Source organism: Triturus cristatus, chromosome 4_2 (genome assembly GCF_964204655.1).
Source record: "Triturus cristatus chromosome 4_2, aTriCri1.1, whole genome shotgun sequence".
Lineage (NCBI taxonomy): Eukaryota > Metazoa > Chordata > Amphibia > Caudata > Salamandridae > Triturus > Triturus cristatus.
In genome coordinates, this window is record NC_140586.1 from 182,696,123 (window position 1) to 182,723,135 (window position 27,013).

General features: G+C 43.6%; 1 protein-coding gene across 6 annotated transcripts in view; it reads left to right on the forward strand.

The window, feature by feature from the left end:
- WBP11 (WW domain binding protein 11) overlaps positions 1-27,013 on the forward strand; it is a 105,842-nt gene that overhangs the window by 34,234 nt on the left and 44,595 nt on the right. For all 6 annotated transcript variants that reach the window (XM_085601025.1, XM_085601023.1, XM_085601024.1 and 3 more), the window contains 7 exons: positions 5,993-6,102; positions 6,694-6,725; positions 6,931-7,024; positions 7,549-7,745; positions 7,981-8,114; positions 17,852-18,054; positions 18,955-19,128. In XM_085601025.1, the coding sequence (XP_085457151.1) occupies positions 6,039-6,102; positions 6,694-6,725; positions 6,931-7,024; positions 7,549-7,745; positions 7,981-8,114; positions 17,852-18,054; positions 18,955-19,128 (898 nt within the window). In that variant the 5' untranslated portion in view covers positions 5,993-6,038. The remainder of the gene's footprint in view (positions 1-5,992; positions 6,103-6,693; positions 6,726-6,930; positions 7,025-7,548; positions 7,746-7,980; positions 8,115-17,851; positions 18,055-18,954; positions 19,129-27,013) is intronic.

The following is a 27,013-nucleotide window of genomic DNA, read 5'->3' on the forward strand; positions in this document are numbered from 1 at the left end:
AATCAGTCTGACCCTGTGCCTCATGGGAACAATCCAGTCCGAACTGCCAAGCCATGTCTTCCCTGGACCTGAAACAAGCATCCTGGGACCGGTTTCTGTCCATCAACTGTTGTTTTTGCAGAGAATAGAACGAGGCACCATATCAAAAGCTGCCGATAGATCAAGAAGAATCAATGCAGCTTGCTTCCCCTGGTCTACCCCAACCTGATAGTATCTGTGACCTCAACCAAGGTGCTCTCCGTACTAAACTGGTGGCGGGTGAAGCAACCTGCCGATCTCCAAATAGCTAGACTGTTGATGATTAATGAGCTTCTCAAGAATATTCAGTAAGGCAGGCAGAAGGGAACTAGGCCTAAAATGAGAAAGAATAGATTGGTCTTTTCAGGAGTGGTATTAACTTAATTTTTTTCCAACAGCTTGGTACCATTGCCGATTGAATGGAGCAGTTTAGTGATGTATTTAGAGTGGGATTGAGGACACAACTGCAGGATGCAAGGTGGACAAGGATGGTCAGTGAGCCTGATTTGAATCCAGCCAAAGCCTTTTCAGTCTCCTTTAGAAGAAAGGGGCCATATTCTAATAAGGAATAGGACACAGTCTTCGGAAGACCAGTGCAACCACTGCTGCCACAAATATCATAGGAGGCATACAGTTAAGAGTTTCAGCAATGCCCTGGATTTTATTATCGAAAAAATCCAATAATTGCATACATCTATTTTAAGAGGCCTCCAGCAGCTGTGAAAAAGTAGCATGATAGCCTTTATAGCCTGGCCGTGCAATTTGAATGAGAACAAAAGACGTCTTGAGCTTAATGACGCCGTGATAATCATTCAAAGCTTTTTTGTAATGGACTTTGTCTGAATGGAGATATTCCTTCCTCCAGACTTTCTAATTTCTTACAACGCTTGCATAAAGCCCTAAGTTCATAATTAAACCATGGGGCAGAAGGGAATCTACTTGTATGATTATCTGCTTTCTGAACTTTAATATGTGCTACTGAGTTCGCCATTAGCAGAAGCCAAGAGTTGACAGAATTAGTATCAATCTCTGTCATCACATAATCTCTGCCTGGTTTCATAGAAAATAATCCCTACATCAGAACTCGAGATTTTAGCCCAATTCCTATAAGGAACAAATTAGGGGTTAATCAATCTTCCAGGAAAAGATGATGATGGAATGATCAGACCAATTAATCATTTTCGAATCCGAGACCATCACCTGGGCATTAGAAAAGATTGAGTCCAAAAAATGGACTTCCCTATGAGTAGACTGATGGACTAATGGTCTCATATTCCAGGAAACCGTGCTATCAATAAGTTTGACTTGAACCCCCAAAATATTATCTAAATGAAGATTCAAGTTACCAGGACTGTAAAGCTAGAAAATTTCAAAAGATATATGGTGCTAGCCCTCGAAACATCTCTTCACCCACTTGCAACGGCGAGTCAGATTTTATCAGGTCGAGCTACTTTTTAGCACCTAAAGGTCCATTCTGATGTGTGAACATGATCTAGAAAGGAACAGGAAGGGAATGAGCACTAAAGATGCTTTTAAATCTTGATTTTATTTTGACACATTTACTGTCTGTTCAATGAAAGAGGTCAAATGTAAGCTTGTTAGGTTTTTTTTACTAATTGCTGCTTGGAAAATTGAGTTTATTTTTCTTTCCCTTACTTCAGATAGAGGTTATTGTCAAGTGAGTTGTCTGACAATCACTGTGAAACAAATGCCGTAAGATGTCAATTTTGTTTCTAACATTACATTTAAATAGCCGGTAAATGTCTAGTGCAAATATTTCAAAGTATATCCGGAATTACGAAACAAAGATTTAAATAGGAGCGAAACAAATCAGAACACTTTATTTGGTGATGTGCAAATGACAAATATTTACAGAAGCACGATTTCCAAGCATTATTGTTTCTTCACTATATAATTTTATCAGTAAAACCACATGTCAGTGGAAACATTTTGCGGTCATTTCAATGTAAAATCTGTTGATTGCAAAAGACGGTGTGCTACCATCTCATGGTTTAGTTATGCATTTATTAAAAGTGATAGCTTTTAAACATGATTTGAAAAAACCCAATGCTGTTAATGAACTAAGGGGCAAGTCAGGGGTCATGTGTATACTTTATTCGGCTAGATTTTGTATTATATGTATTATAAATGGAGCAACATTTTATTCTTTGAAATTAAGCCAAAAAGTTTTTTGTACAGCAGACATGATGAACTTGCTTATTTAGAGGTGCTCTCATTTGTGATACTGAAGAGTGGCAGCTCAGTGAATTCAAATATTCGCCCAGGATCACATCATTCGAAACCACTTTATGGGTCAAGAGCATTATAATTAGGTAGAGTAGATTATTTAAGTCACTAGACTTGCAGGTCTTGTAACGTTTTAGATTTTTCGAGGCCTGGGTGCGATACCAGCAGATAGTCCAACCTGGCCATCGACCACATGCAGTTAAGAGGCCTAGTAGCACTATCTTGTATGAGGATTGTGTGTCCTCTACAGGTCAGCCAATCCAGTCACACCCAAGCACTCTCCCAGGCCACCATTTTTGGGATCACAAAACAGGTCAACCGGTCAAGGTCCCCATGTAGTGTCAAATTGACCACCCCTACTGGCAGCAACACTGGAAGCTAAGCTTCAGGGGTGTTTTTGTTATCTAATTGCCAAGCTTCACCAGCCCCTCACTCTGTTGGCTTGTGGGGGGGGGGGGAGAGTTCCAATAGGCCACAGCTAAGCTTAGGCTGTTCTAGCTGAAGCAGCCCTGTGCGTCAGGCCAGGTTTTGGTAACCTGCAGACCCGCGTGCAGGCCTTCCAGGCCGCCGCCCCCCCCCCCCCAAACACCTGGTCCCACCGGTACACAGGCAAGCCCAGGTCCATTGTGCCCTGATTAGATTATCTCGTCAGCTGTCATCGGCGCCACAACTGGAGGCGAAGATGTGCCTTCCTCTGTGCCCTCCAACTCCACTCCCAGAGTCTCCCACCTGCTAACCACCACCAGGGTCTGACTTTGATGTAAGATTGCCACAACTTTGTCTCCCTCCAATTCGGCCTGCTTCTTCTTGGGGGCTGACATGGGGCATTTGTGCAATCTGCATGTCTAGCAGGGTTCTCTCAAGCCCCTGTCTTATGCCTCTGCCCTTTTGTCTGGATTCGGCTATCCACCAGCTTCGAGCTCGGCCCTTGCTTGCGCTGATGTTATAAAAATGTGGGACTGTCTCTGGCAAGAAGAATGCGTATTTAGGATTCAATCATCCCTGATGTTTTTTTACCTTGAGGAAGGATTCTCGTTTCTGTATGACAGTGGTGTAGTCGAGATAGATGTGCCGCTGAGGACAGCCATTTCTTCAGAAACTGCTCCATAATGGGACCTTCTGCTCTCTCCAGGTCCCCACCAAACTCATTTATTGTGGCAGGAGCACCCTTCTACATCGTCCAGCTTGTAGGCCACTGTCTTTTTCTAGCGTTGTAATGCAGGTATCCCCCTCGGCTACCGTTGGTCTCATTTGGAGTAGCCTAGATTCAGTGTCCACCGCTCTATCTATCAATTTGGGGTGATCGGCTCACAGGAATCCCACGTTGTGGGTTGTCGTATCAATCTTATGTTCCATAGCTTTTTTTAGGTCTCGGCTAGATGGTGCATGCGCTGTCATGAAGAGACGTGTTGTATTCGATCTGTGGGATTACAGGCCGCCTCTTTCCTACCATTGGTAAACTTCAGTGTTGCTCTTATTTTCTTGTGTTTGGCTCTCCCAAAGCGCATGAACCATTCACTTCTCCTTACACTGCTCCCAGAGCAATTTTTTGTTTGTTTTCAAGCACTCTCTAGGAGTACTTGTATTTTCATACCATCTCCCTTGTACACGTACACATGTTCACATACTGATAAAATGCATGTACATAACACATGCATTTCTTAAAAAGATATTTAAACCCAAACAACAGTTATGTTGCACAATGACACTGTTGCTGATCCTGCTTCGGTTAATATTTTTTTCCCCGTCGTTGCTTGCCTATCTTCCCATCCCTTCCTGCTTCGCAGTTTTACCCATCCCCCCCACTACCTCCCTCCCCACTACTACTTTTTATTTTGCATGATCTTATGGTATTGGAGTGTTTGCTCTGTCCTCCATCTTTTCATAGTGCTAAAGCAGCCAATGGAATTGGAGTGCTTTAAGTGCTCGCCAGTTACATTACACAATGGCACATTCATTGTCGTAGGCAGTGGGAATCGTAAGTGATTTGCCCAGAATTACAAATTGTTCGGCCATCCCAGAGATTTGAAACTAGTTCCCCTGTCTGCAGCACCAGCTGTTATGCCACATCCTCACTTCATTTCAAAGCTCCTCAACTGCTTCGCACTATTACTTTCACATTTGTTCAGTAAGACCGCATTAACACTGAACAAGCATTGGCAAAGCCAATAGATCTCAGCAGTTCTCGAGCTGTTGGCCTTGTCAATGTGAATGTTTTTTAGCCATATTGTCTAGCAGCACATCTGCTGTTCTTAATGGCAGAAAGTCACTGAAAAAAGCGCTATGATGCGGCCAGCGCAGGTCACGTCATACCGCTGTTTTGTGTTAGTTCGGGCAGGACAATAAACTCAACATGGGAGCGAAGAGACTCCGTGTTAGCTCAACATCCTGAGATTCTGGGCTTTCAGCCACGCTGATGTTCTGCCAGACAAAATGGCTAAAAGACATTCACATTGACAAGGCTAATAGCTTGAGACCTATTGGCATTGCTAGTGCTTTTTGTCTCTCTTATGACCGCCAAAATCATTGCAGTGTAGGGCCTGTATTTCTGCCTCCATACAGTCCAGGATCCTCAGACTGTGGTGGTTTGATGGCTTTTGTCCTAACCATCTCTGTGCCTCCCCAGTCTTTGGGCCACTGGCTGTTACTCCACTCTTGTGCCCGCCGAACTGGGCACTCCATGAGCCCAATGGAAAAGCCTTTGGGGCCACCACACCTGGATGCAGCCGCCCACCCTCTCTCTTGGCACGCACCTCCGCTGCACCCCGTGGCACAAACACCCCCCCTCCCCATTGCAATATGTTTGTACATTTTATTTAGAAAGCAAACATTAATTGTGCTTTCATGCCTTTCCATGTATTTGTACATAATCATGATCATGGAGCATTCTGGGAGCAGAACAAGGGGCCTCAGTGTTAAACTGAGTAAACATGCACGTGTTTCTACACTGGGACCATTGTCAGTAAAGCAAAGCTGAGCGCTTAGCATTTCCTTGGAGCACTTGCCCCAATAGTAAAAGCTTTTTTGCATTAACAAATCTTATATACTTGTTTGAACAACTTGTAACTGTATACATCTTGCCTTACCAGCAGACAATGCTCTTTAACAGATCTACATAGTGGCACAGTAAACTGGCAGCCAAAGAGTTCACAGGGGTTCAGGCTACCTGTCTAGTTGACAAAGTAAACATGAAGCCTTGTCCTTGGCCCCAACAATATGTTGCATGCGTTTGGTGATAGAAAGTCCACATCCCTGTGGAAAATAAGCAAACCTTTAATTTTTTATGGAATGTGTATAAATGATATGTGGGCTTAAAGAAAAGCCTGTAGGAGCATTGATGATGAAATGGAATGAGCGAGACTGGAATTATGGACTTTTAAGTCACCTCATGGTCTCAGGAGGTGAGGTTTCCTGAAGCTGAAGGGCAGCTCCAGATGTTGGCTTATCATGGCTTTTCTCCCTCTAGCCTTTGAATGGGACTGCCCTTTCTACTCGAAGCTCTAACCTACTCATGATTGGGTTCCTCTCTAGGATTCCCCCGACATTGAGAAAGAATGAGTGTAAAGGACAGTGAAGGAAACCTTTCCATTACAAAGTAATTTCACCCCCTTTCTTTAAGGACTCTTGGTGTGAAGGGAATGATATACATCCCAATACATCTGGAAAAGCTGCCCAAGTCAATATCTCTTTTCCGTTCTAACTGACATTGTTTTGTTTTTCTTTATAGGTTTGTTTTCTCCCCCTAGTGACGGTGATCAAAGCAACCCCTAAATATGGGACGACGGTCAACCTCCTCCACCAAGAGTGGGAAGTTCATGAATCCCACGGACCAAGCCCGTGAGTAGCCACAAACCTTCTATCTTCTGTGACCAATATCCCCTCAAGCCCATCCCACCTCTCCTTGTGCTCTGTAGGTAAAGTCTTAAGTAAATCACCTGCAGCCCTCCTTCACTGTACCTCTCCACACGTGCTCCTGAATCCCTAAGACCAGGACTCTAACTAATCCTGTGCCTCAGCCCTCCTTCTCTGTGACACTTAACCCTTTTTTCCAAAAAACACTTACAGGCTCTTAAGTAAGACCTTGCTTTCAGCCTCTCCGGGTTTTCTTTTTTTCTAATCCTTCATTCCTTATCCTGAGCCAATAAAACAGTAGCAGGAAGTAAACTATGGTGCTGCCTGTTGGGCGCCTCTTGTTGTAGCCCTCCAGCCTTGTATGGAACTCCACAGATCAGGCCTGTAAGTAAACCCCAGATGCCTACTCTCTTCAACCATGTTTCTCTTAAACATTCCACACGTCACCCTGTGTCTAACAGACCAAGTGATTGGAAAACCCCCAAAAATATCTCCCTTTTGTTTTTCTAACCCCTTTACTCTTCAACGCTTTGTCCTGTACTTACACCTAAACCTTGTTCTTTGTCTCTGTTCCAGGAAAGGAGGCAAGGAAGCGGGAGCTCAAGAAGGTGATTTATTTGTTTTAACTCACTAGGTCTCCATTTTCTTACTTGGGGGTGGTTGCCAGCAGCATCTGGGTTTCATTGGCGGTCAGTAACAAAATAGTTGGTTATGCCCTCATTGGTTTGTGCAAGGCTGTATACATGTCTTTCAAGGGGTCTGACAAAGTCTGCTGTCCTTAGTTCCTCTCTTATAGCTTTCTTATTCCCACAGAACAAGAAGCAGCGCATGATGGTACGAGCAGCAGTGCTCAAGATGAAGGACCCCAAGCAAATCATTCGGGACATGGAGAAGCTAGATGAGATGGGTGAGCAAAGGGGAAAACCCCTGAAATATGTTGGGGATGCGAACAGGTATCTCGGTGCCTTTTGTTAATAATACCAGAAATTTGGAAAGGGTGGGTGGAATTTTATCCCTCCTCTCAGTTTGCGCTTCTCTGTAAGCTGCTTCTCAAGGGTTTACTTATTAGAATCTTTCATCTTCTTACTTGTTGCAGATTTTTTTTTTTTTAACTTTATTTACCATTTTGAAACAAAGTATCAAAAAACATCATGAGTGCTAACTGTCACATCTGCTACAGCATGTCAATAATCAATAGGAATTGAGCCAAATAACATCATCCTGTGGTTACGTCAGCCCCAAGGATATACCCAAGTCGATCATATATGAGGTTCACATCAGTCCTGCTCTTCCCCAAACCTCCACACAAGTTATGACATATCAAGCTAGTAAAAATGAAATCTGATACACCAGCATGCTACAGGATGACCCAACAATTATCCTATGATCGGTCGAACAGTTTGTTACCCCACCCCGGTTTACTCGTTGCAGAATTTAACCCTGTACAGCAGCCACAGCTGAATGAAAAAGTATTAAAGGACAAGCGAAAGAAGCTGCGGGAAACATTTGAGCGCATCCTGCGCCTCTATGAGAAGGAGAACCCTGACATATACAAGGAGCTGCGCAAGCTGGAGCTGGAGTATGAGCAAAAGAGGTCAACACTCAGCCAGTACTTTGATGCAGTCAAGGTGGGTGTCGGATGCCGGAAGCAGGGCTCTTTACTCTCTCCCTTTCTCAATGTCTTGCCAATTCAGTCTTTTAACGTCTACAACCACCCACATTCCTAGCCCCACCCCTGTCCATCCATGTGAATTTGCCTTTTCTCTCCTTGTTGGCTTTCCACAACTCCACTTTGTGGGTTAATTTTGCTTTTGCTACTGCAAGTGTCTTCTGATGTTTTGGTTGCCTTTTTTCTTCTCCCAGAATGCCCAGCATGTGGAAGTGGAGACCATACCGCTGCCTGACATGCCGCACGCTCCTTCCAACATCCTAATCCAAGACATTCCTTTGCCGGGAGCGCAGCCACCCTCCATCCTAAAGAAGACATCAGCGTATGGGTAAGAGTCTCTAAAGTTTGCACATAGCAGCCTTCCCATGGTATCTGTGTGGTCACAAGCAGTAGTACAGGGAGATCAGTTGTGTCCCTGGATAGGAGGCAGATGAGGCTGTGGTATTGAGAATCCATCTAGTCTGAGGTAGGTGAGGTTGTGCCATAGTGCACACTCGTTGAGTTTATCCTGGAAGCGTGTGAATATTTGATGATTTGATGTACATTTCTTCTATGCACAAGCTGTGCTCTTTTTGAATAAATTCCAATATTAAGATGGCCTGTGTTAGCCATGCACGTAAGTTATTGCAAAAGTGTGTCTTCTCTTTCGAAGTTGGTACAATTTAGGAAGATATGATTTTCATCAGGTGAGGTTAAAAAAAAAAGCTGTTTTATACACTCCTTGTAATGCATGTGGCTATGAAACTTGAAGTGGCGCTACTGTGTAGGAATGCATAGGAAATACGCTGGCATGGGTAGAATCTCCTTTACCTACAGCAAATGTCCTTTTCTTAACAGTAAAGAAGGGAAGAAAAAAAATGTACCTCCTTCAGCCATGCAGATACAAATTCAGTAGATAAGAGTATGATGTTATTTTATTCTAAATCTATGCATGTGTTATTTCAGCAGATATGGTGTTCTGATTTTGTTACCTGCCCTTTGTCTGGATTATTCTTTCCTTGGGTAGGAAGTAAAGTTCCTGGAAATTGGGGCTGCATATTGCTGACCTCGGAGGGAACTACTGTTCATTGGTGGCATATAGGGGAACATGCATGACTAGTTTGTACAACAATTCGCAGTTATTCAACTCACAGTGGTTACGTGACCTATGGGTCATTGTGCTTCATAGATAGACTGTCTCACTGGTTTGATTTGGCTCGGAACATGTGTTTAAACCTAGTGACTCAACTCCGATTAAGATTTGGTGCTGTTAGCATGGTGTTTACTCTTTATATCACTTTCTGTTTTTGGCTATGCCAGCCAGAGAGGGCTCATTAAAATCCCCATTAAGTCATCCTCAATGCATGCCCCCCATAGCAAGACCATTTGGAGGAAGAATTTGTTTTCTATCGTAGAGTGGCTGGAATCAGTAGGCAAATGAAACTATCCATTGTGCAAATTTAGTTTTAAAACAATCAAAGAGAAAATAGCTAAATAATCTTACTTGGCTAAAATTTCAAGATACAGATTTGTCAGGAGTTAATATTCTACTTTGGACACAACAATGCACCCCCCCCCCCCTCCCCTCTTCCAATCCATCCCGGTGGTTCCTGACTGAAGCAGGAAAACAAATAATAAGACACAAGTACTTGAGGTTTTCCTCGCTTCTTGTACCAATAGCTGACTTCAGGTCACCTTGGGCTGGATATTGTCAGTTTACGGCGTATGTTTCCATCTGTGTGGGGCCAGCGAAGAGTCCCTATCACATGTGTTGTTTATTCGCCATGTCCTGTCAAGGGGGTATAACCTCTAAAACTTTGGTTCAGATTTTTCAGCCTTGGTGTCAAAATGGATATTGTCTATTGCTTTTCTGGTGATAACTTTTAATTTATAGGAAGTATGGTGAGACTTCTGGGTGTATTCTTTGTAAGAACAAAGGACCTGGTTCGCAGCCAGCATATTGGGCTGACAGAGAATGTCGACTTTGACCTTAGTAAGATATCTGTCCTTTTAATGTGTGGTTGCTTTAGTCATAATTGTTTTAACTTTTTGTACACACTACAAGCACTTGTATGGTAATTTTTAGCCTTTATGTAGATCAGTTAAAAAAAAAAAATTGCATTGTTTAGTTCTAACTTTTAACAGCGATTCAGCAAATTCCTGCATCCTGAGCAATACGCCCAGGATGTAGAAATTAGAACATGCACATTACTATGGCAGATACAAAGTTAAGGGTTCTATTTTTGAATGACTCTGAGGAACTAAGACATGGCATGTAGTTGTTTTTCAGTTACATTAGGGACCAGTTAAAGAGACCTTTGGAGGGGAGAGCCTCAGGGGTGGGTATAGTGTTAGGAACACAGGGAGGGAGGGAGGGAGAGAGAGAGCTCGAGCTCTGTGTTGTCAGGCTCTCTTTAACCTTTAGCACGGTGCTTCCTCCGGCTCACCCTATGTATTTTCAAACAGGCATTGGCAAAGCCAGTAGTCTTGCTATTGGCTTTGCTAATATGTTTTAGCCTTGTTGTACAACAAGATGACTGCTGTTCGGCATTTCTAAATGTTAGTGGAGTAGAGTAGGGTGGAGTGTTACAGAGTGGCGTGGAGTGGGGTAGATCGTCCTGGAGTGGTGTAGAGCTGAGTGGCGTAGAGGTTCTTGGCATGTCATGGAAGGAGTAGAATGCGTAGAGTGGAAGGGCTTAAAGTTAGTGGTGTAGAGAGTCAGAATAGAGTAGAGTGTCGTAGAATGTAGTGGCCTAGAGTGTTGTGGAGCAGTGTATAACAGAGTAGAGTGGCTTGGTGGGTGTTGCATAGAGTGTTGTAGAGTGGAGTAGATAGTCGTGGAGTGGCATAGAGTGGAGTAGTGTTGTAGGGTCGAGTGGCATACAGTGGATTGACATAGAGTGCTATAGAATTGGGCAGTGTGTTGTAGAATAGAGTAAAGTAAAGTGGCATAGCTGGAGTTGCGTAGAGCATCGTAGAGTGGAGTTGTGCCGTAGATTGGCATAGAATCGAGTAGAGTGTTGTGAAGTATAGTTTAATAGGGTATTGCGTCATAGAGTGTAGTGTCATAGAGTGTTGTAGAGTAGAGTGGCTTAGTGTGAAGTGGTGTTGAGTGCATTGGTTTTGATTAAAGTGGTGTTGACTGCACTGGTGTAAAGTGCAGTGATGTAGAGTGGGTTAGAGTAGTACATATACATGGAGGGATTAGAGATTTTGAAATGCGCTGTGAGCTTTGAGATTACTTGTAGAGCACAGGCTTTGAACGATGTGTCAAAGGCAGCCACTTTAATGAGTCATTTAGCCATGGCATGTACAACAGTCACTAGGTAAAACCTACGGCTGGCTGAGAAAATGAACTATGAACAAATTAAACTAGCTTTAATCAGATGGTTTATGATGAATCCAGCTCAGTACCTTCAGATGTTAAAGGCCGCAAGAGAGCTGATCATATTCCACTTGAAGCATGTATTTGTGGTGTTAGGTTATTGGAATGAGTGGGTAAGAGCAATGGAGGCAAACGATTTTCAAACCCTTAACCAGTTCATGGCGAAAGATTTACTCATGAAGCAGTTCTCTGTTCCACTTAGGCAATACTCGTCAGATCTGACAGAAAGGTATCCAGAGAAGGCTGCAGTGTTAGCTGGTAAATGGTTAGATAACAGGGTTAGCTAAGGACTGGATCAGCATGGCTCTAACAAAAGGGAAGATATGAACTCTCAACAGACTATTTCCCACCCAGAGGATGAGGGCCAGGGCGATTTCCCAATGTTCCAAGGGAGACATATCCCAAATGAGAATCTGGTTCCTAATCAGGAACAACACAAGGAGAAGCTACAAAAGGAAGGTTCTTCTGAGCCCAGGGTAATTGCTAGTCATAAGTGCCGCATGGAGGGGTATTACAAGAAAGACTGTCATGAGTAAGGCACTGTACCAGCTGCACCCATGACAGTGAGTGTTTTGTTTGTTGGTGAAGAGGGACCCATTAGGGCCCTGGTTTTCTCAACCTAGTGGGAATGGATATTTGAACAATTGACCCAAACTCTCTAAAGCGCATTAACAGACAGGGGGTTTGTGTTAGAAGCTGGCATCAATGGGAGGAAGGACCCTGTCCTGAGTGATAGCAGAGCCTAAAGTCCTATGATTGATAGAAAATGTATCTCAAATTCAAGGAGATTTTCCCTGGTGCCAATGTTATAGCGTTGATGGCCAAGTGAGCAAGACGTGGAGTATCTGATTGCCTAAGCTGATGTAGAAATAAATGGCAAGTCGGCCCGGGTTGATTTTGGGGTGGGTGAAAAGCAAAATGCTGGATGTCTCTTGAGCAGTAGTTTTATTTACCAGCGGTTTCGTATCCAGAACATTAGCCTCCATTGCTTGAACTGCATCAGCTCTATTGACTAGGGTACAGTTAGACTCTGGAGGAGACTGGGACCATTCCAGAACTGCCTAGACCAGGACCTGTAGTAAATGGATCAAGGCAGACTGAGATGGCACGGACTGTGGCGTCCATAGCCTGTCATCTGGATGTGATGAAAATGGGAAACCCAAAGCAGACCAGGTGTTGGAGCCCGGCTCACTACCAGATCTTCAACACTAGGCTGTTAGCTGCTGGATGACCTGTCTAGGAGACATTTTGCAAGGCCTAAGTTTAGTGGCCTAAACTTGTGGGACTTTGGAGGGAGGCCCAAGAACATGTGCCTGGGAGTGTTTGAAAGACCTCATTTTAGCAGAAAGAAATTGACTGCTATACAGTGGGTCCTTGAATCCTGAATCACGTGCTTGTAAGAGGCTACTGGTTTAATTAGTGCACAGGAATTTCCTGTAGTCTCTGTAGAACTTGTCCCACTTGCCAACTAGGTGATCAGTCAGTAGGTACAGCCAATGTACAATTAATTCCTCTGCCAGCTATAGTTGCTAAATTTTAGTAGTTGGGTATTGACATTGTTGATCCTGTTCCCTCATGCACCCTCAGCATCTGGCAATATGTATACATTGGTTGTGTTGGACCATGTCACCAGGTATTCAGTGGCAGTACCCCAGCGGAAAACGACTGGAAATATGGTTGGATGACCTCTCATGGGGATCTTTTCTAGGGTGGATTTCCAAAGACTGTGATTTCTTTAGCCTTGAGAACCATCTTAATCTCTTTATACATGAGAGATGTGGGTATAAGTTGGGCCACTTCTCCATGACCTATCACCCGCAAACAAATGGGTTGATGGAAAGGATCAATAGAACCCTTAAGATCATGATGGGAACTCTGTTTGAGAACCTCCGGGGAAGTGGGGTCTTTCTTGTCATGTCTTTTAATCGCTTACAGGGAACTTCCACTGTAGGGAGTGTTTTTTTCGCCTTTGATCTTCAGTTTGGGCACCGAGATTTTGGCCTACTCTCCCTGATCAGAGATGGGTGGGTGGGAAGGAATTTGGTCACCTCAGAATGATGGGGGGATACGTGTCCGTCAAAGCAATACCTTCAAGCAAGGCAAGAGCTCCCTGAAGGAGTGGTAGAACCAGAAAATAATGCTGACTTGGGTACCAGTAGGGTCAGGAGTTGTTAATTTTGAAGCCTCTTTGACCCAGATCTTTGGATATAAAAGATCATGCAGAAGCCCTTTGTTGTGTACTACGTGGTCTACACAGGTGCCATAAGGAACCCAGGTGGGTGTTCCTTGTGAGCTGAGTTAAGGCTTTCCTTTGGAGAGGTTGCACTGTGAATATGGCTATGGCAGAGGAAGTTGAGAAAGACGGTGAGCCTCGTCCTAATTTGCTGCACAGTGACTTGAAGGATAGATCAGTTGGAGGGGTAGTGCTTGCCCTGTCTTAATGCCTGGGCAGCAGAAAGAATGTAACTGGGGTGGTGATCCATCTTTTTTTGCTGGCTGCAAGGTTTGCACTCTCTCTGTTCATGACATAGAAGATAGTCTGCTAGTGAAGAGCAGCACATCATTTATCTGATTAAGGCAGAAGTGGGAAAGCTGTTGACTGTCGGCATGTTTGAGCAATCCCAAAGTTATTATGGAAATACATTGATGATGATTGCCAAGCAAGGTTCCACAGACTTGCACTTTTGTATAGATTGCAAGGCCTTCAATTAAGTCACTAAGACAGATGCACTCCTCATCCCAGAGCTTGGTACTGCAAAATAACTGATTACCTTTTTACCATTTTCAACTGGCTAATTGCCTCATCACCTAGTGCCAAGGAGAAGACTGCATTTCCACAATAGAGAATTTTTTCTTGTTAAGAGTAATACTACCTTTTGGGTATAAGATATTCTTGCCTCTTTAGAGCACCTGGTGAACCATGTTCTATGACGTCTAGTAAAGTTTTGGTTGTCCTGCTCAGATCACTTTGTGGTGTTTAGTGTGAGGGTCACCTGAAACACCTAGAACAGGTGTTGATCAGGATACAGGAGATGAACTTGACCATCAAGGCAACCAAGTGCCTGGTGGGTTATCCACTGTAGTCTACCTTGGGCATCAGGTGGAAATAGGGAATGCCAGTTGGATGCCAAGATTCTGCCGTTTTTGGAGTCGGAAAGCGCAATCGCCCATCCACAAAATAGTCTTTTTAGGACATATTGATCATTGCAAGAAATCTGTGGCTTGCTGTTGGACTGTATTTGTCCCTTTTAACAGCTTTGACATATAAGAAGCAGTCCAGGAATGGGATGTGGACTGATTTTATTTTAATTCCTTACAAATGGTTCTTTTACCACAAAACTGCAACCATTTGAACTACACTTCCGAAAGTTTGGGATAGCAAGAAGGTTGGAATGTGCAAATCTTATGTTTTGTAGAGGAATGCACTTTTCCACCTTCATAACGTAAGAGTAAGGGTTAGAGCCCCGCAAACTGTTACATATCAAGTCAGAAGTCAATAAATGTAAATGTTAATATGTTTGGCTGGAAGCCAAGGACGTTGCTCTAGCAATAGAGTAGCATGAGTACATGTTCATTTTGGATAGCTTGTAGTCTGTGGAGATTAATTTTGGGTAGCACCAGACAAATGGAATTGGCATGATCCAGTCTGGAGATGACCACCGCCATTGCCTCGAACAGAAGTAGGGGATCAAATTTCCTAAGCATCTTCATCATAAACGTGCATGTACATACCACTGATCCGACCTGAGGTTTTGTGGTTAGATTACTGTCCGTGAGAACTACGACTCATTTGACTGAAGCTTTTGGCTCAGACATCAGTCACATTTCTGTGGGCCAATATAGTGGATTCTAGAGATTCATCTTATTTAAAATGACAATCTCTGTTTTGTCGGTTTAATTAAGTAATAATTGGGAATTGTTTAAATAATTATGGAGTCTGCCACCTATTGATGCAAGTCCTTGGAGCAGTACCTTTAGTATTTAAATTGAAAAGTTTGGGCGATAGTGAGGAGCCCTGAGGCACCCCTCACTCCATTGCTTTTGTTGAAAAATATGCGTGGGTAATTTCTGCTAAACTGGATTTAATCCAATTCGGACAGAACCCTTGAAGGCCATGCTCCTCCACACAGTCGACCAAGTTCTTCTAGTCGATCATACCAAAAGCAGCGGACAAAATCCAGTAGCACCAAGAAAGATACTAATCCCTGGTCATAATTCCATTTCAGTTCATCAGCTACAGATGGAATTACAGATTTCATATCGTACTATGCATAGAGGGCAATCCAGCTTGAAGGGAGTGAAGGAAGTCTAACGCCTGTTAATGTTTACAGATTTCTTATGCTACGTAGGCTTCTCAGATTTTAGCTCGATAGAGGAGCAAAGATCTAGGCCTGTAAATTATTATATATTTTTTTAAACTCTGAGGGATCTTCTCTGTACATTTTTTTGATCAGGGAATCACTGCTACGTTCTTAAATGCATCAAGCACTGTACCTTGTACTAAGGACTCTTTAAGGTGGCTTCTCAGGGGGTTATTATTAATGGCAGTAGCCCAAAAATGTAAATTGCTAAGGGGGTGGGGGGGCAGGGGTCTATTGATGAACCAGATTTATCCTTCATCATGAGTTCTTGGAGTCACTCTTTGTGTATCTCTTGGAACGAGGACAAGATTGACAAGCTTCTATCCATCTTGGTCTCAGTCGTGCTGAAAGAATTGCTCTTTCTTTAATTTTGTCTATGAAGAAGCCATTTATATTATCACAGAGTTCATGGGAAAGGATTGAGGTTCCCAATAGTTGGTGTCATCGAAGTAAGCTCCTTTAAGATATGAAATATCCCTTTTTGATGTATTACCTCTCAAATGATGGTGCGACATCCATCATCCAAACTGGACCACGATGAGCCAGGGCTGCTAAGTGAACTTCTTGGTGGTCTCACTACTAATAAAATGTCATAAAAAAATGAAAGCAGGGAAAAAACATTTAGAGCAACTACAGTAAAATTTCAGGTACCATTTCTTTGCAGCATCATTTAGTAACATGTTGATGCATGCTAGTATTTCCTAAAAATATTCCTAATGGAAAATCAACCAGTTTCAATATGATTATGGGAAACAAAAACAAACAAGCATTGGCAAAGCCAGTAGGTCTGAAATTGGTGGTTAGCTTTTTAGTTTTGCCAATGTGTGAATTGATTTGACATGGTTTTTGTAAAACCTTATTGGTGTGGGAGCTGCCGGGCCCTCACCATTATAACAAACATTGTCAAAAGCAAAAATTAGTTTTTGGTCTCAAAGCACACACTGCCATAGTAGTTAGTGGCACTGAACAAAACTACTGTGTGTGCCGATATATGCTCTTTGTGAAAGAGCAGAATGCTGTCACTCACAGTGAAGCCAACCAACACACTGAGAGACAGAATTTTAATTAACACAAAAGGTCATGGTTAACACTAGACCAAATTAGGGGCCCAATTATTAAATAAAGCCTCAAAAGTGCACCCATGGTATATGACCTTGCACAAGTGCATGTATACGGCTTTCGTGAATTCCCGAGAATTTACTGAAGTAGGAAAAGAAATAGTACTACTAGAAAATATTTGTGAACTGCATTTTAGCATGAACAAATAAGCATGTGTGGATTTGCTCATGCGAAAATCCGAGTGTTTGCAAGTTCACTTTTCCTCCAGCCACTTTTTTTCCAACTCGGAAGAAGGTTTACATCTGCCATTGTCGGGAGTAAATTTCCAACATTTCTCAGTATGGGAAAAGATTAGAGAAGAATTGTTGAAAACCCTTAAAACATTCAAGTTAGTAGGTTTGCACAGACTCGAAAGGGCATTCTAACCCTGGAACTATTGCTTACCTCTACCTGCAGCCATAGTTTGTAGATCTGCGGAAATGTGGCAACATAAGGTGATTGCAAGTATTCAAACACTACTATGCTATGAGCCCTGGCATAATCAGAGAGGCTATATCAGAGCTCTTATATAATGAGATTGCTGCCATAATTTGTTGCCGCACTACATGGCACCAATGGAACAAGTGGATTTAGTTACAGGACAAGTAGATTTCGAAAGCAACATGCCCCATGGACAAGCACATATTTTATTAAATTCCACACCCTGGCACTAGGGCTGATTCACTGTGTGTGGTGACACTAAATCTGAGACTGAGCGCAAGCTCTTTAGCCGTGATCACTTAATCTGAACTTTAATCATGCTAATACCTCTTAACCCCAAAATGAGGATTGAATCACCTACACCAAAGGGAATGACTGGGAGGGATTAACAGATTAGTGCTCCGCGCACCACAGCCTGATGGCGCCTAAGATTACTAAAATGTATTTTGTTGTGATTGTGTGTTATATTTCGTTCTAGTTTGTATTAAAGTACCTTTCTTTTTCGTAAGGACAAGCTCAGGGCTGGACTTGACATTAATTTATTGTACTGTTCTGTCATTATTGACCTTTGAGCTCAATCACCACCATACTAGTTCAGTGAGAGGTTTGTAGCTGCTCACCAGTGCCAACACAGAGAGTCAATTGCAGAAAGACACATTGAGCTTATTGTTGTTGGTTTCGCTACAGGTTTGTTTGAAATGCTGTAAAAGCTTGTAAGAGCTACAGGTTTGTTTGAAATGCTGTAAAAGCTTGTAAGAGTTATAGATTTTAACACAAACTGTCTTTTTTGTTTTCTCCCAGAGCTCCACCCCGACCTGTTACCGTCACTCCCATTCCCCCAGGTCAAGGTGTCCCCCGGCTGCCTCCTGGGAAGAAACCACCTGGCCCACCTCCTGGTCCACCTCCACCCCAGGTGCTGAAGATGTATGGGCGCAAGGTGGGTTTTGTGTTGGAGAACAGTAAAAGGAAGCGTGAGGAGGAGAGGAGAAACCATCCTGATGGAGGTGAGATGGGCAGGTTCCTGGTTTCACTGCTCTTCTCAAAAGCAGGCCGCTGGGTACAGGGCTGAGGGCAGCCTGGGTCTTCCGTTTCCCATGAACATGTAAACAGATTATAGCAGTGGTGCTTCCAATATTCGGATGGCTTAATGCAGTGACTCTTGTATTCAAGTACAGAATGAAGTCTGACTCCACCCAAGAGATGTTCTTGTTCTGATCAGAAACTGACCTCGTCCTAAATCTAGCAGTCTTATTCTGTCCCTAACACCATCCAAAGTCCTGTTTCTGTTTGGGAGCCTAATTTGTTGTAACTCTTTCAGACTGAAGGCATTTCCCTTGCTTTAACCCTGTCACTGCAAAGATCTGTTTCTGAACAGGGCCTGGCCATTTTCTAAACTTCACACACACTGAATGCCTGTCTCCGAGTCAGCCCTTTTTTTGTACTCTTTTAAACTTGAAGGCCTGTTTCGAAGCAAGAGGTGAACTTGTTATGATTCTGATAGACCTAGATTTGGTCCCGGCAGGGGACAGTCTAGTTCTGACATTTGAGAAGTTTGAATGATATCCCCCAAACTGCCGGGAATAACTGCTAAGACAAAAAGGTACACTGATATGTATGTTTTAAATATGAATGACCTAGATTATAGACCTCATGATTGACTTTCTCTGTATTGCAGCAGCAACTTTTGCATAATCAATAATGTGTGCTGTGGCAGTAGTAGGAATGTCTTTTCCATTATGTATGTAACTTACTGTTTCCTCACATGCATGACTATCTAACTCAGCAGTGTGTATAGCAGAAATCAAGGGACATGCACATATGGAGAAGTTGCAGTTCTGCATATATTTGTGCTGTTGATTTACACATAAGCTAGTTTGTAATATGTTGCTATTTTCTCCTTGAAGCTCGAGCCCACGACGGAGAAGGCTCCAGCACCAGTGAGGATGAAGGCTACCCGGACGAGATGGAGAAAGATGAGGACACTGGTAGTGGAGGCAGTGACAGTGAGCACTCGGACAGCGACGCTGATGACTTCCCACGCCGTAAGGATGCAGGAGAACGGTCCACCGAAAAGAAAGGTAATGGATGGATGAGGTCTAGACAATATGGGCAATGGGAGGGTAGGTGTACTAGCGAAAGTATTGCAGGTGCCAGCAAGATCATACATCCTACTTCAGCACACCAATAGCCCTGTTAGTGCACCCTAGGCCCTGCCTGCACCACCTTTGTTGTTCCAGTACTGGGTGCCTCACAGTTGAGACGGTGAACCTCTATCCTCACCTGAAGTCCCCTTTTCATTAATAATATATTAACTTAGTACTCATGACAAAAAGTTAATTAATTGTGTTTAAACACCTGAATTACTTAAGTAGAAATGTTCCCAAACTTATACTCTGTTGCAGATGTAAGAATTCTGTGTGTTTAACGTGACACAGCTGAAGTCACTGAATACTAGGAAAACTGTCATGCTCTTTTAATTAGAAAGGAATATTTTCATTAGTTTTTTTTTATCAGTTAGCTACACTTTTCCATATTTTATATCGGTCAGTAGCATGACTCTAAAACTCTCTTCCAATATACTAGTTTTCACTTTATGTGAAATATCATAATATGCCATCACAATGGCTCAGTGAGTCAAATGCTCACCTCTGAGATATGAGGTCGGTCCCAATTTTAAATCCTAGCAAGGCAAACTCTATCTTTGATATTAGTAAGGCTGGTAAATGGAGTATTTTCAAATTGTGTAGTTATAAGGCAAAAAAGTTAGTGATGAAGCTATGTAAATGCTAGAAGTTGTAGAAGTGTTATGATTAGAAAAACCAGGAAGTTGTTTTTGCGGCACGTGGTGCTAAACAGATAAGCACACTGAAATCTTTCCTTTGTGGCTACTGCTTCTTCTAGTCCTTTAATGTCTGAACCTCCACCTAAGCCCTTTTTGCCAGTGGTACCCCTTTATTTCTTGTTATGTTTATTGAATTTTCTGATGTGCTTTTTGCTCAATAGAGTTCGAATCAGTGGCTTTTTTTTAATAGTTTTCGGTTCTATAAGGCACGCGCGCTGTTTTGAAGAGACCTGCTGTATCTACATTGTGGCCTTACAACCCGCCCATAGGCTTCCCGTTTGCCTGCACTATCATCGATCCATTTTTCGTTCACCCTGTTTGTCAAGGGCATGCATATGTCATGCCTCTTCCGTTTAGCCCTCCCCGAGAGCACTGCCCTATTACTTTTAAGCAGATTCAGCAGCTATTCTCATCCATTGTTTAGGGACTACTTTTTAATTTTTTTAAACGGTGTCTGCTTCTGCCAGACGTTAGGAGCGCTGATGTTTTCATTAGCAAAGAGTGCCATTTATGTAAAAAAATATCCTGTGCTGCTGCCTGGCTCCTGTTTACCCCATGGCTGCGCACACAGTGGCTGAAGCCACCACTTCCTCCTCCTGTGCCGGGTAACTGCAGCCTCCAGCAATGCCCCCTCTCATCATGCCAACATCGCACCTCCGCAGGGCTGCCTTCAGCAAAGCTGCTGCTATCGCTCGACTTGCTGCAGATCATCCTGGCCTGCTGCATGGTGGTGCTCTTCTTCGGGACGCTGTGCCTCAGCAGCTAACTTCTGGGCAGGATCCTTTGTGAGTGTTCTTCACTGTAGTGGCGGCACCCCCTCCCCTTCAGTAACATCAGGGAAATTCATGCAATAAACTCCTAATGAGCACGGTCCCGAGTGTTTGGGTCACGGTACCTCTTCTCCGAAGAGGAGCCATGCGCGCTACCTGTCAAAGCATGGGCGTAGGAAGTGTGGGGGACGCGGGGGATATATCCCCCCCCCAGATTTTGAAGTGGGGGGGGGACACGGGGGACAAGGGTGGGGGGGACGAGGGGACAAAGGTATTTCCCCTCTCCCTTCTGTTATCGCAGGGCCATTAGCACGCGAAAGCGCTACCTAATGGCCCAGCACTTGACCTGCCTGGAGTCAGAGGCCACCCGCCCTCTGCCCTTTGTTCTGCTGCAGGAAGGCTCAGCCGTTCTGGGAAGGGCAGGGAACGGAGAAAAAATAAACGCTGTCTCTTTTCCTCCATGGCAAGGACCCTGTCCACTACTCCTGATCTGTCTCTGGCGGCTGCCCTCCTCTCATTATTCCTCCATCTCTTTCTGTCTCTGTCTCGCTCCTGCTTACGTGCTGATTTCAAGAGGCAGCTCTTAAGGTACTCTCTCTTGCCTCTCCTTTTCTTTATTTGTTCCCCTGTGAAATTGATCCAAAAAAGGCTGAACACTTTGGCTGTAAATGTGCTCATTTTCTGACCGTTTTCTATGGAAAAGTAAAACCTCGGAATGGAGAGAAAAAATAGTTAAATACCTAAATAAAGCAATACAGAGTGGACAGCAGACAGGCCAGACTGTTATTTACACCCACACACATTAGCGCCACTTTACAGAGTTTGCCAGTGAAAGCGCTACTTTCTTTTTATCTTCTTTCTTTGAACAACATTGTTTTCCCAGGGTGGGTAACTGCGCCATTCCTAAAGGGACTGCAATACCTGGTTGATGGGTAGAGTGGAAACGTTTAATATGATCGTTTTCAACTTTTTAATTATTTTAGCTTATAAAATGCGGCTCTGTGTTTGGGGATGTGGTCTTTTTTAAACCAAACTGCATACATTTTGAAAGGATATAAGCAATGGACATTGAAAGGGGTCCCTTCCTGGTCCTGTAGCCATGTCTTGAACTTTTCAGGCAAAATCAGTTACTGATTTCTGAATAATGAGTTTAAAACCGTTAAGGTAACCATGTTTTTTTCTGATTACAGTTCACATGCTTTGCTTATTCTTGCATTCCCTATGAGTGTTTGCTTTTTCCAGGGTGTTATTCATTTTTTTTCAGGCAGCATTTTACTGTTGTCTAGTGCATAATTTGAATTTAGTCGCAGCACAATTGAGTTGTGCTGAAGGCAGTGCGAGTTTCTCTCAGTGGGGCAGTATGGTGTTCAGTGTGGGAGAGAATGTGGCACTCTGGCCAGAGCTGCTGAATTTGGAACTGGAGAACCATGTTCAGACCTTCATGACCAGTTCACCATACCACACTCCTGACAGAGCTTATTCTGATGCTACACCTTAGAAGGCCTGATAGACCTTAGAAGCCCAGTTGTCGTAGCACCGCAGGTGGACCTGTCCACCACAATCCATACTGCAGTTCACTTCCAGTCTTACGGGCAGGCATATGAAGAAGCACATCCTAGATGGACAGTGAATCTGTCACTGAGGTCACAAGACCCTTGAGGCCAGTCCACCTCACCCATTGGTACCTCCATTGGCCTTTTTCCAGCACTAGCAGTGCAACTTGCCAGGGGTTGGCAATGTAGGATTTGCATGCACACCAAACTTAGGGGGTGATTATAATGGCAGTGGGACCGCCACGTCACCCCGTCGGTGGCGGTCCCACCGCCATTGGTGACTGCATCACAGCCCGCCATATTACAATGGCGGGTGGTTACCTGGCTGTCGGAAAGACCAACCACCACGCACCCGACGGGCTTCTTGGGCCCGCCGGTGTGGTGGAGGGGCTCGTGGTTCCTACAATGCTGGTGGTGCCTACCATGCACCGCAGCAGGGATTACAATGTCCCTTACCCGCCAGCTTATCAATGGCGGTTCACCTGCCATGGAAATGCTGGCGAAAGGGACATTGGGGGCCCTAGCAGGCCCCTTTACCCCTGGCCCTCAGACATGGGTCCGGGGGGGCATCTATGATGCCCCACAACATATCACTGCACCATGTGGCAGGCACCGATATATTTTACATGTTCTTTTTTTTTTTTTACTTTGCGGGGGATGATGCAGCCAGCAGCACCGGCTGCAATGTAAAAGATAGGCACTGCGAACACCGTAGTGGCAGTCGCATTGTAATGCCTATCGTGGGGCCTCCACCTGGAAGGCCAGCGGTCCCATTCCCCGATTCGATGGCGGTGGTACTGAAGTCCGCCTGCCATCGTAGTCAGCCCCTAAGTTTGCATTTTATGAATATGATTCAGCGGGAAATAAATTGATGTTTGCAATTTAATTGACTTTGGTTGGCCTCTTATCTATGAGATTTCCCTGTTGAATGTGCCTTTACATTATACATTTTTGGTTGTATGAATTGATTGCATCCTACACTCTCCTACAGGTATTAATTTGAGTGTCATTAGGAGTGTCTGGGACCAATTGTTTTCTTAGGAATTGTTTTCTTTACTAACCTTTGCAAAGGGCCCTAAACTTCACAGCAACACAAGTCACATTTCTTTTAGTAATTTGGGATCCGTTTGAGCTACAAAATTATTTTGGAGGAAATCGTTAGATTATGCAGCAGATGATGTATTATGTGGCAAATATGATACAGCCATAGTTAAGTGGAAAAAAAAATTCCACTTAATTTTGCCCCAACATTGTAGTTGATAAATTTGTAAGTTCCCCAAACCCAAAAGTCGAGTTTGGGCACAATTTGCATTTTAAAAGCAGCCCTATAACACAGGGCTACTTTTAAACTGACCTCAGGCTTTAGCAGTGCACACATGCAAGCGCAGAAAGGGCTGCTGGCCTCTAAACTGCCATGCCTTATTATATTCTAGGGACTTAAAAGTAGTTTTAATCCCCCTGCCCTATTGTGTACTAGGGCCTTATAGGAGAGGTCATGCCAATCATAGGGGTACCCTAACCCATAGTGCACCCTAGTGTATGTAGGTGTTTTCACTGTATTTTTAAGTGCCTCTGTCAGAATAGCACTCGCTGTTTAGGCAGAGGCCAGGGTCAGTCAGTCAGGTACCACCAGTACCAGTCAGCAAAAAGTTGGGGAGTGCCCAGGGCGGCTTTGCAACACTAGAGAAACACAAACTCAGAATGTAAAACATAACACCAAGGTTGGGGGGTTCTCTTCAATAATCAGAATTGATTTCTATCCTAATGAACCCATTTTCCAACATTAGGATAGGGAAAGACTGGGGAAAAATCATAACGTTCTAATCTATACATTGAAGTTTTTATGCAGCTCTTTGATGACGGTTAATAGCTCATTATTCAATGTTAGGATTTTAACTTATAAACTTCAAATACCAAAAGAATATCTCAGACAAAAGCAGTAACTCACTGACCTATTGAATTAAAACTTTCACTAGACAAGCCTTCGATCTCTCTCAAAAAAAGAACATTAATCACCAAAGTTATCTTCACATTTTTATTGTTGCCTGAAAATTGCTGGAGACGAGGAATGCAGCAGCAGGTACTTTTCAAACCCTAATGCACTTGCAAACACGACGCCCCCACCCTAAGTCAGCGGCCTCTGTTTGCTTTGTGCATTAAGATGCAAGATTCATATATGTTTTTTTTAAACATTTGGTCTCATTACTATATGAATGTAAATAGCAATAAAGCATACATGCAAACTGTGACTACATGCCTGCTTTTCTCAATATTTCACTTTGAAAGTATGCGATTGTATTTGTTTAATGGGCGGTGATTTGTATAGGGTCACTGGAAAGTGCACAAGGTTGTCCCTGTCCCCCCCCAGAATTTTAGTGTCTCCTACGCCCCTGTGTCAAAGTGTCTTGTTTCACAGTTTGCTAGCGGTTAGGGTATGGCTGCAGCTTTAAAGGGCATGTCCTGGAGTCAGGACACGTCTCTGTTCTGGTTGACGTGCAGGAATGTTCAATATTTACAGCCTGAGCTGATTGGCTCCAGAGAGGGCTGTCTGCGGCAGACAGTGGACTCCCCACATGAACCACATACTCACCAGCACATGAGCCTTCCGCAGATACAGTTCTACCAAATAGCAAAGAGTACTTTTTATTGCAGCGCTGAACAGGGTCTTTGTGTACCAACATCTTCCACACCACAGCCTCTGGCTGGTCTGGTCTATTGACAGTGCAGTGGGATTACAGACACTCTCAAGCCCCTTAAAATACATTTTTTCTTCATTATCTTGCTAAACATACATATCAGACACAGCGTGCATGCTACACAAGGAGGATGGGTGGACCTGGTTCTGGTGGTCAGGTGCGTGCACAATCACAAACCTGGTGATTTATTCAGGTGCCACACTCCACTGCATTAGGACGCTAAATCAGAGTCAAGGCAAAACATAAGCATCCTTATTATCAAGGAACTATCAGATTTTTTTCTGCGTTTCCGACTCAGAGCATCGCTGCGTCAGAAAAAGTATAAAGCAAGTAAACAAGGTAGATTTCAAGATGTTTTTGCAGGCAAGTAGTTGGGAGATGAAAATAGTTCAGGTGGGCGACTGTTGCAAAGCCTTCCAGTGCCTTAGGCACCCCCCAACTTTTTTGCTGACTGGTACTGATGGTAACTGACTGTCTGTCCCTGGGCTCCGCTTAACCAGTGCTGAGCTGAAAACACACTTAGACTACAGTGAAAACACCTACATACACTAGGCTACGCTATGGGTTAGGGTACACCTATGATTGACATGTCCTCCCCTATAAGGCCCTATTACATAATAGGACAGGGGGATTAAAACTACCTTTAAGTCCCTTGTATATACTAGGACATGGCAGTTTAGAGGCCAGCAGCCCTTTCTTCACTTGCATGTGTGCACTGCTGATGCCCGAGGTCAGTTTAAAACCAGCCCTGTGTTGCAGGACTGCTTTTAAAATGCAGTTTGTACCCAAACTCGACTTGGGTTTTTAGGGTATTTAAACATTGCTAAACTACAATATTGTGGCATATTGGGTACACCCAGAGTCTCCCCTAGGTGTCCCAGTGGGGGGGGGGGGGGGTCGTCAGTTATCTGTAAGGAGGATCCTTTATAAAAAAGGTTTTATATGCTCGGGGGATAGTGAAATTGCACATTTCCCTTACCTCTTTGGAGTAAATTGCTTCCCAAAATCGGCTTTTGTGCTAGGACCACTGTGGAGTGAGGACCGACATTATTTCTTTTACATATTCAGCACCCCTAATGTCTTCCCTAGGTGTTACAGGGTTTTGGGGGGGGTCCTGTATATATAAGCAGGGTCCTTATAAAAGATGTTTAGGTCGAGCCTAGAGCAGCGCATGCGCTGCTGCTTGCTCGACTTTTAGTAAGGGGATTTCAAAGTGCTACCAGAGGCTTTTGGTGGCCTAAAGCTTGCATGCACGTGCGCAGTCGCAATCTGTCTTTTCTCCGTCACGGGTAATTTCACTTTCGGCGACCAATGCTTTTCGCGCACGCTTGTTTTGTTAGGAGTAATTCAGTAAGACCAGGGATCTGCCCGTTTCCTCCATCCTGCAGCAACGGGGTCGTTTGGATGGCAAAGGGTGCCTACCGTACTTGCAGTTATTAGCCAAAAGCTTGTAAACTATTCATTATAAGGAGTCTCATTTTTATAAATGTAGTCCTAAATCCTGTAAAATCTGTATAACAAAGCAGTTCAGCTTTTATATTTCCACTGGTGCTCTTTTAAACCATGTAGCAATATAACTACAGAACCATGAACGAACCAAAAATGTGGTTGGAGCGCCATCTAATGGACATTTATTTTCGCTCAGTCTTTATTTTCTTGAAATTATTACGTACATATTCTAATCTAATTTGCAAAAACTGTTTGAGGGTTCCCAGATTTTCTAAAAGTAAGTATTAAAAAAAACAAATATGCAGAAATATGCTGTAATTGACATTATCTCACAAACTGCGGCATGCCTTAAAAACACCTCACAATAAAATACTAGCTTTCGACTTGAAGTCACAAGAGTAGGTTTTTTTTGGGGTCTGGCAAAAAAACGGAACTATTTTATGATGGACCTTATGGCATCAGTTCTTCAAAAAGTAGTAGAGGGGTAGAGAGGACTTCGAGCCAGCTGCACTCATCTGTGTTTGATGGCTTACCATTGCTTGGACTGGCTGACCCTCACGGCCATGGCGCTTTGTGGGTGATTGGATTTCTCCACCTGTGTTTCTATTGATGATGGGTCATTATTTAGTTGCTTTGCTAGACTCCAGATGTGA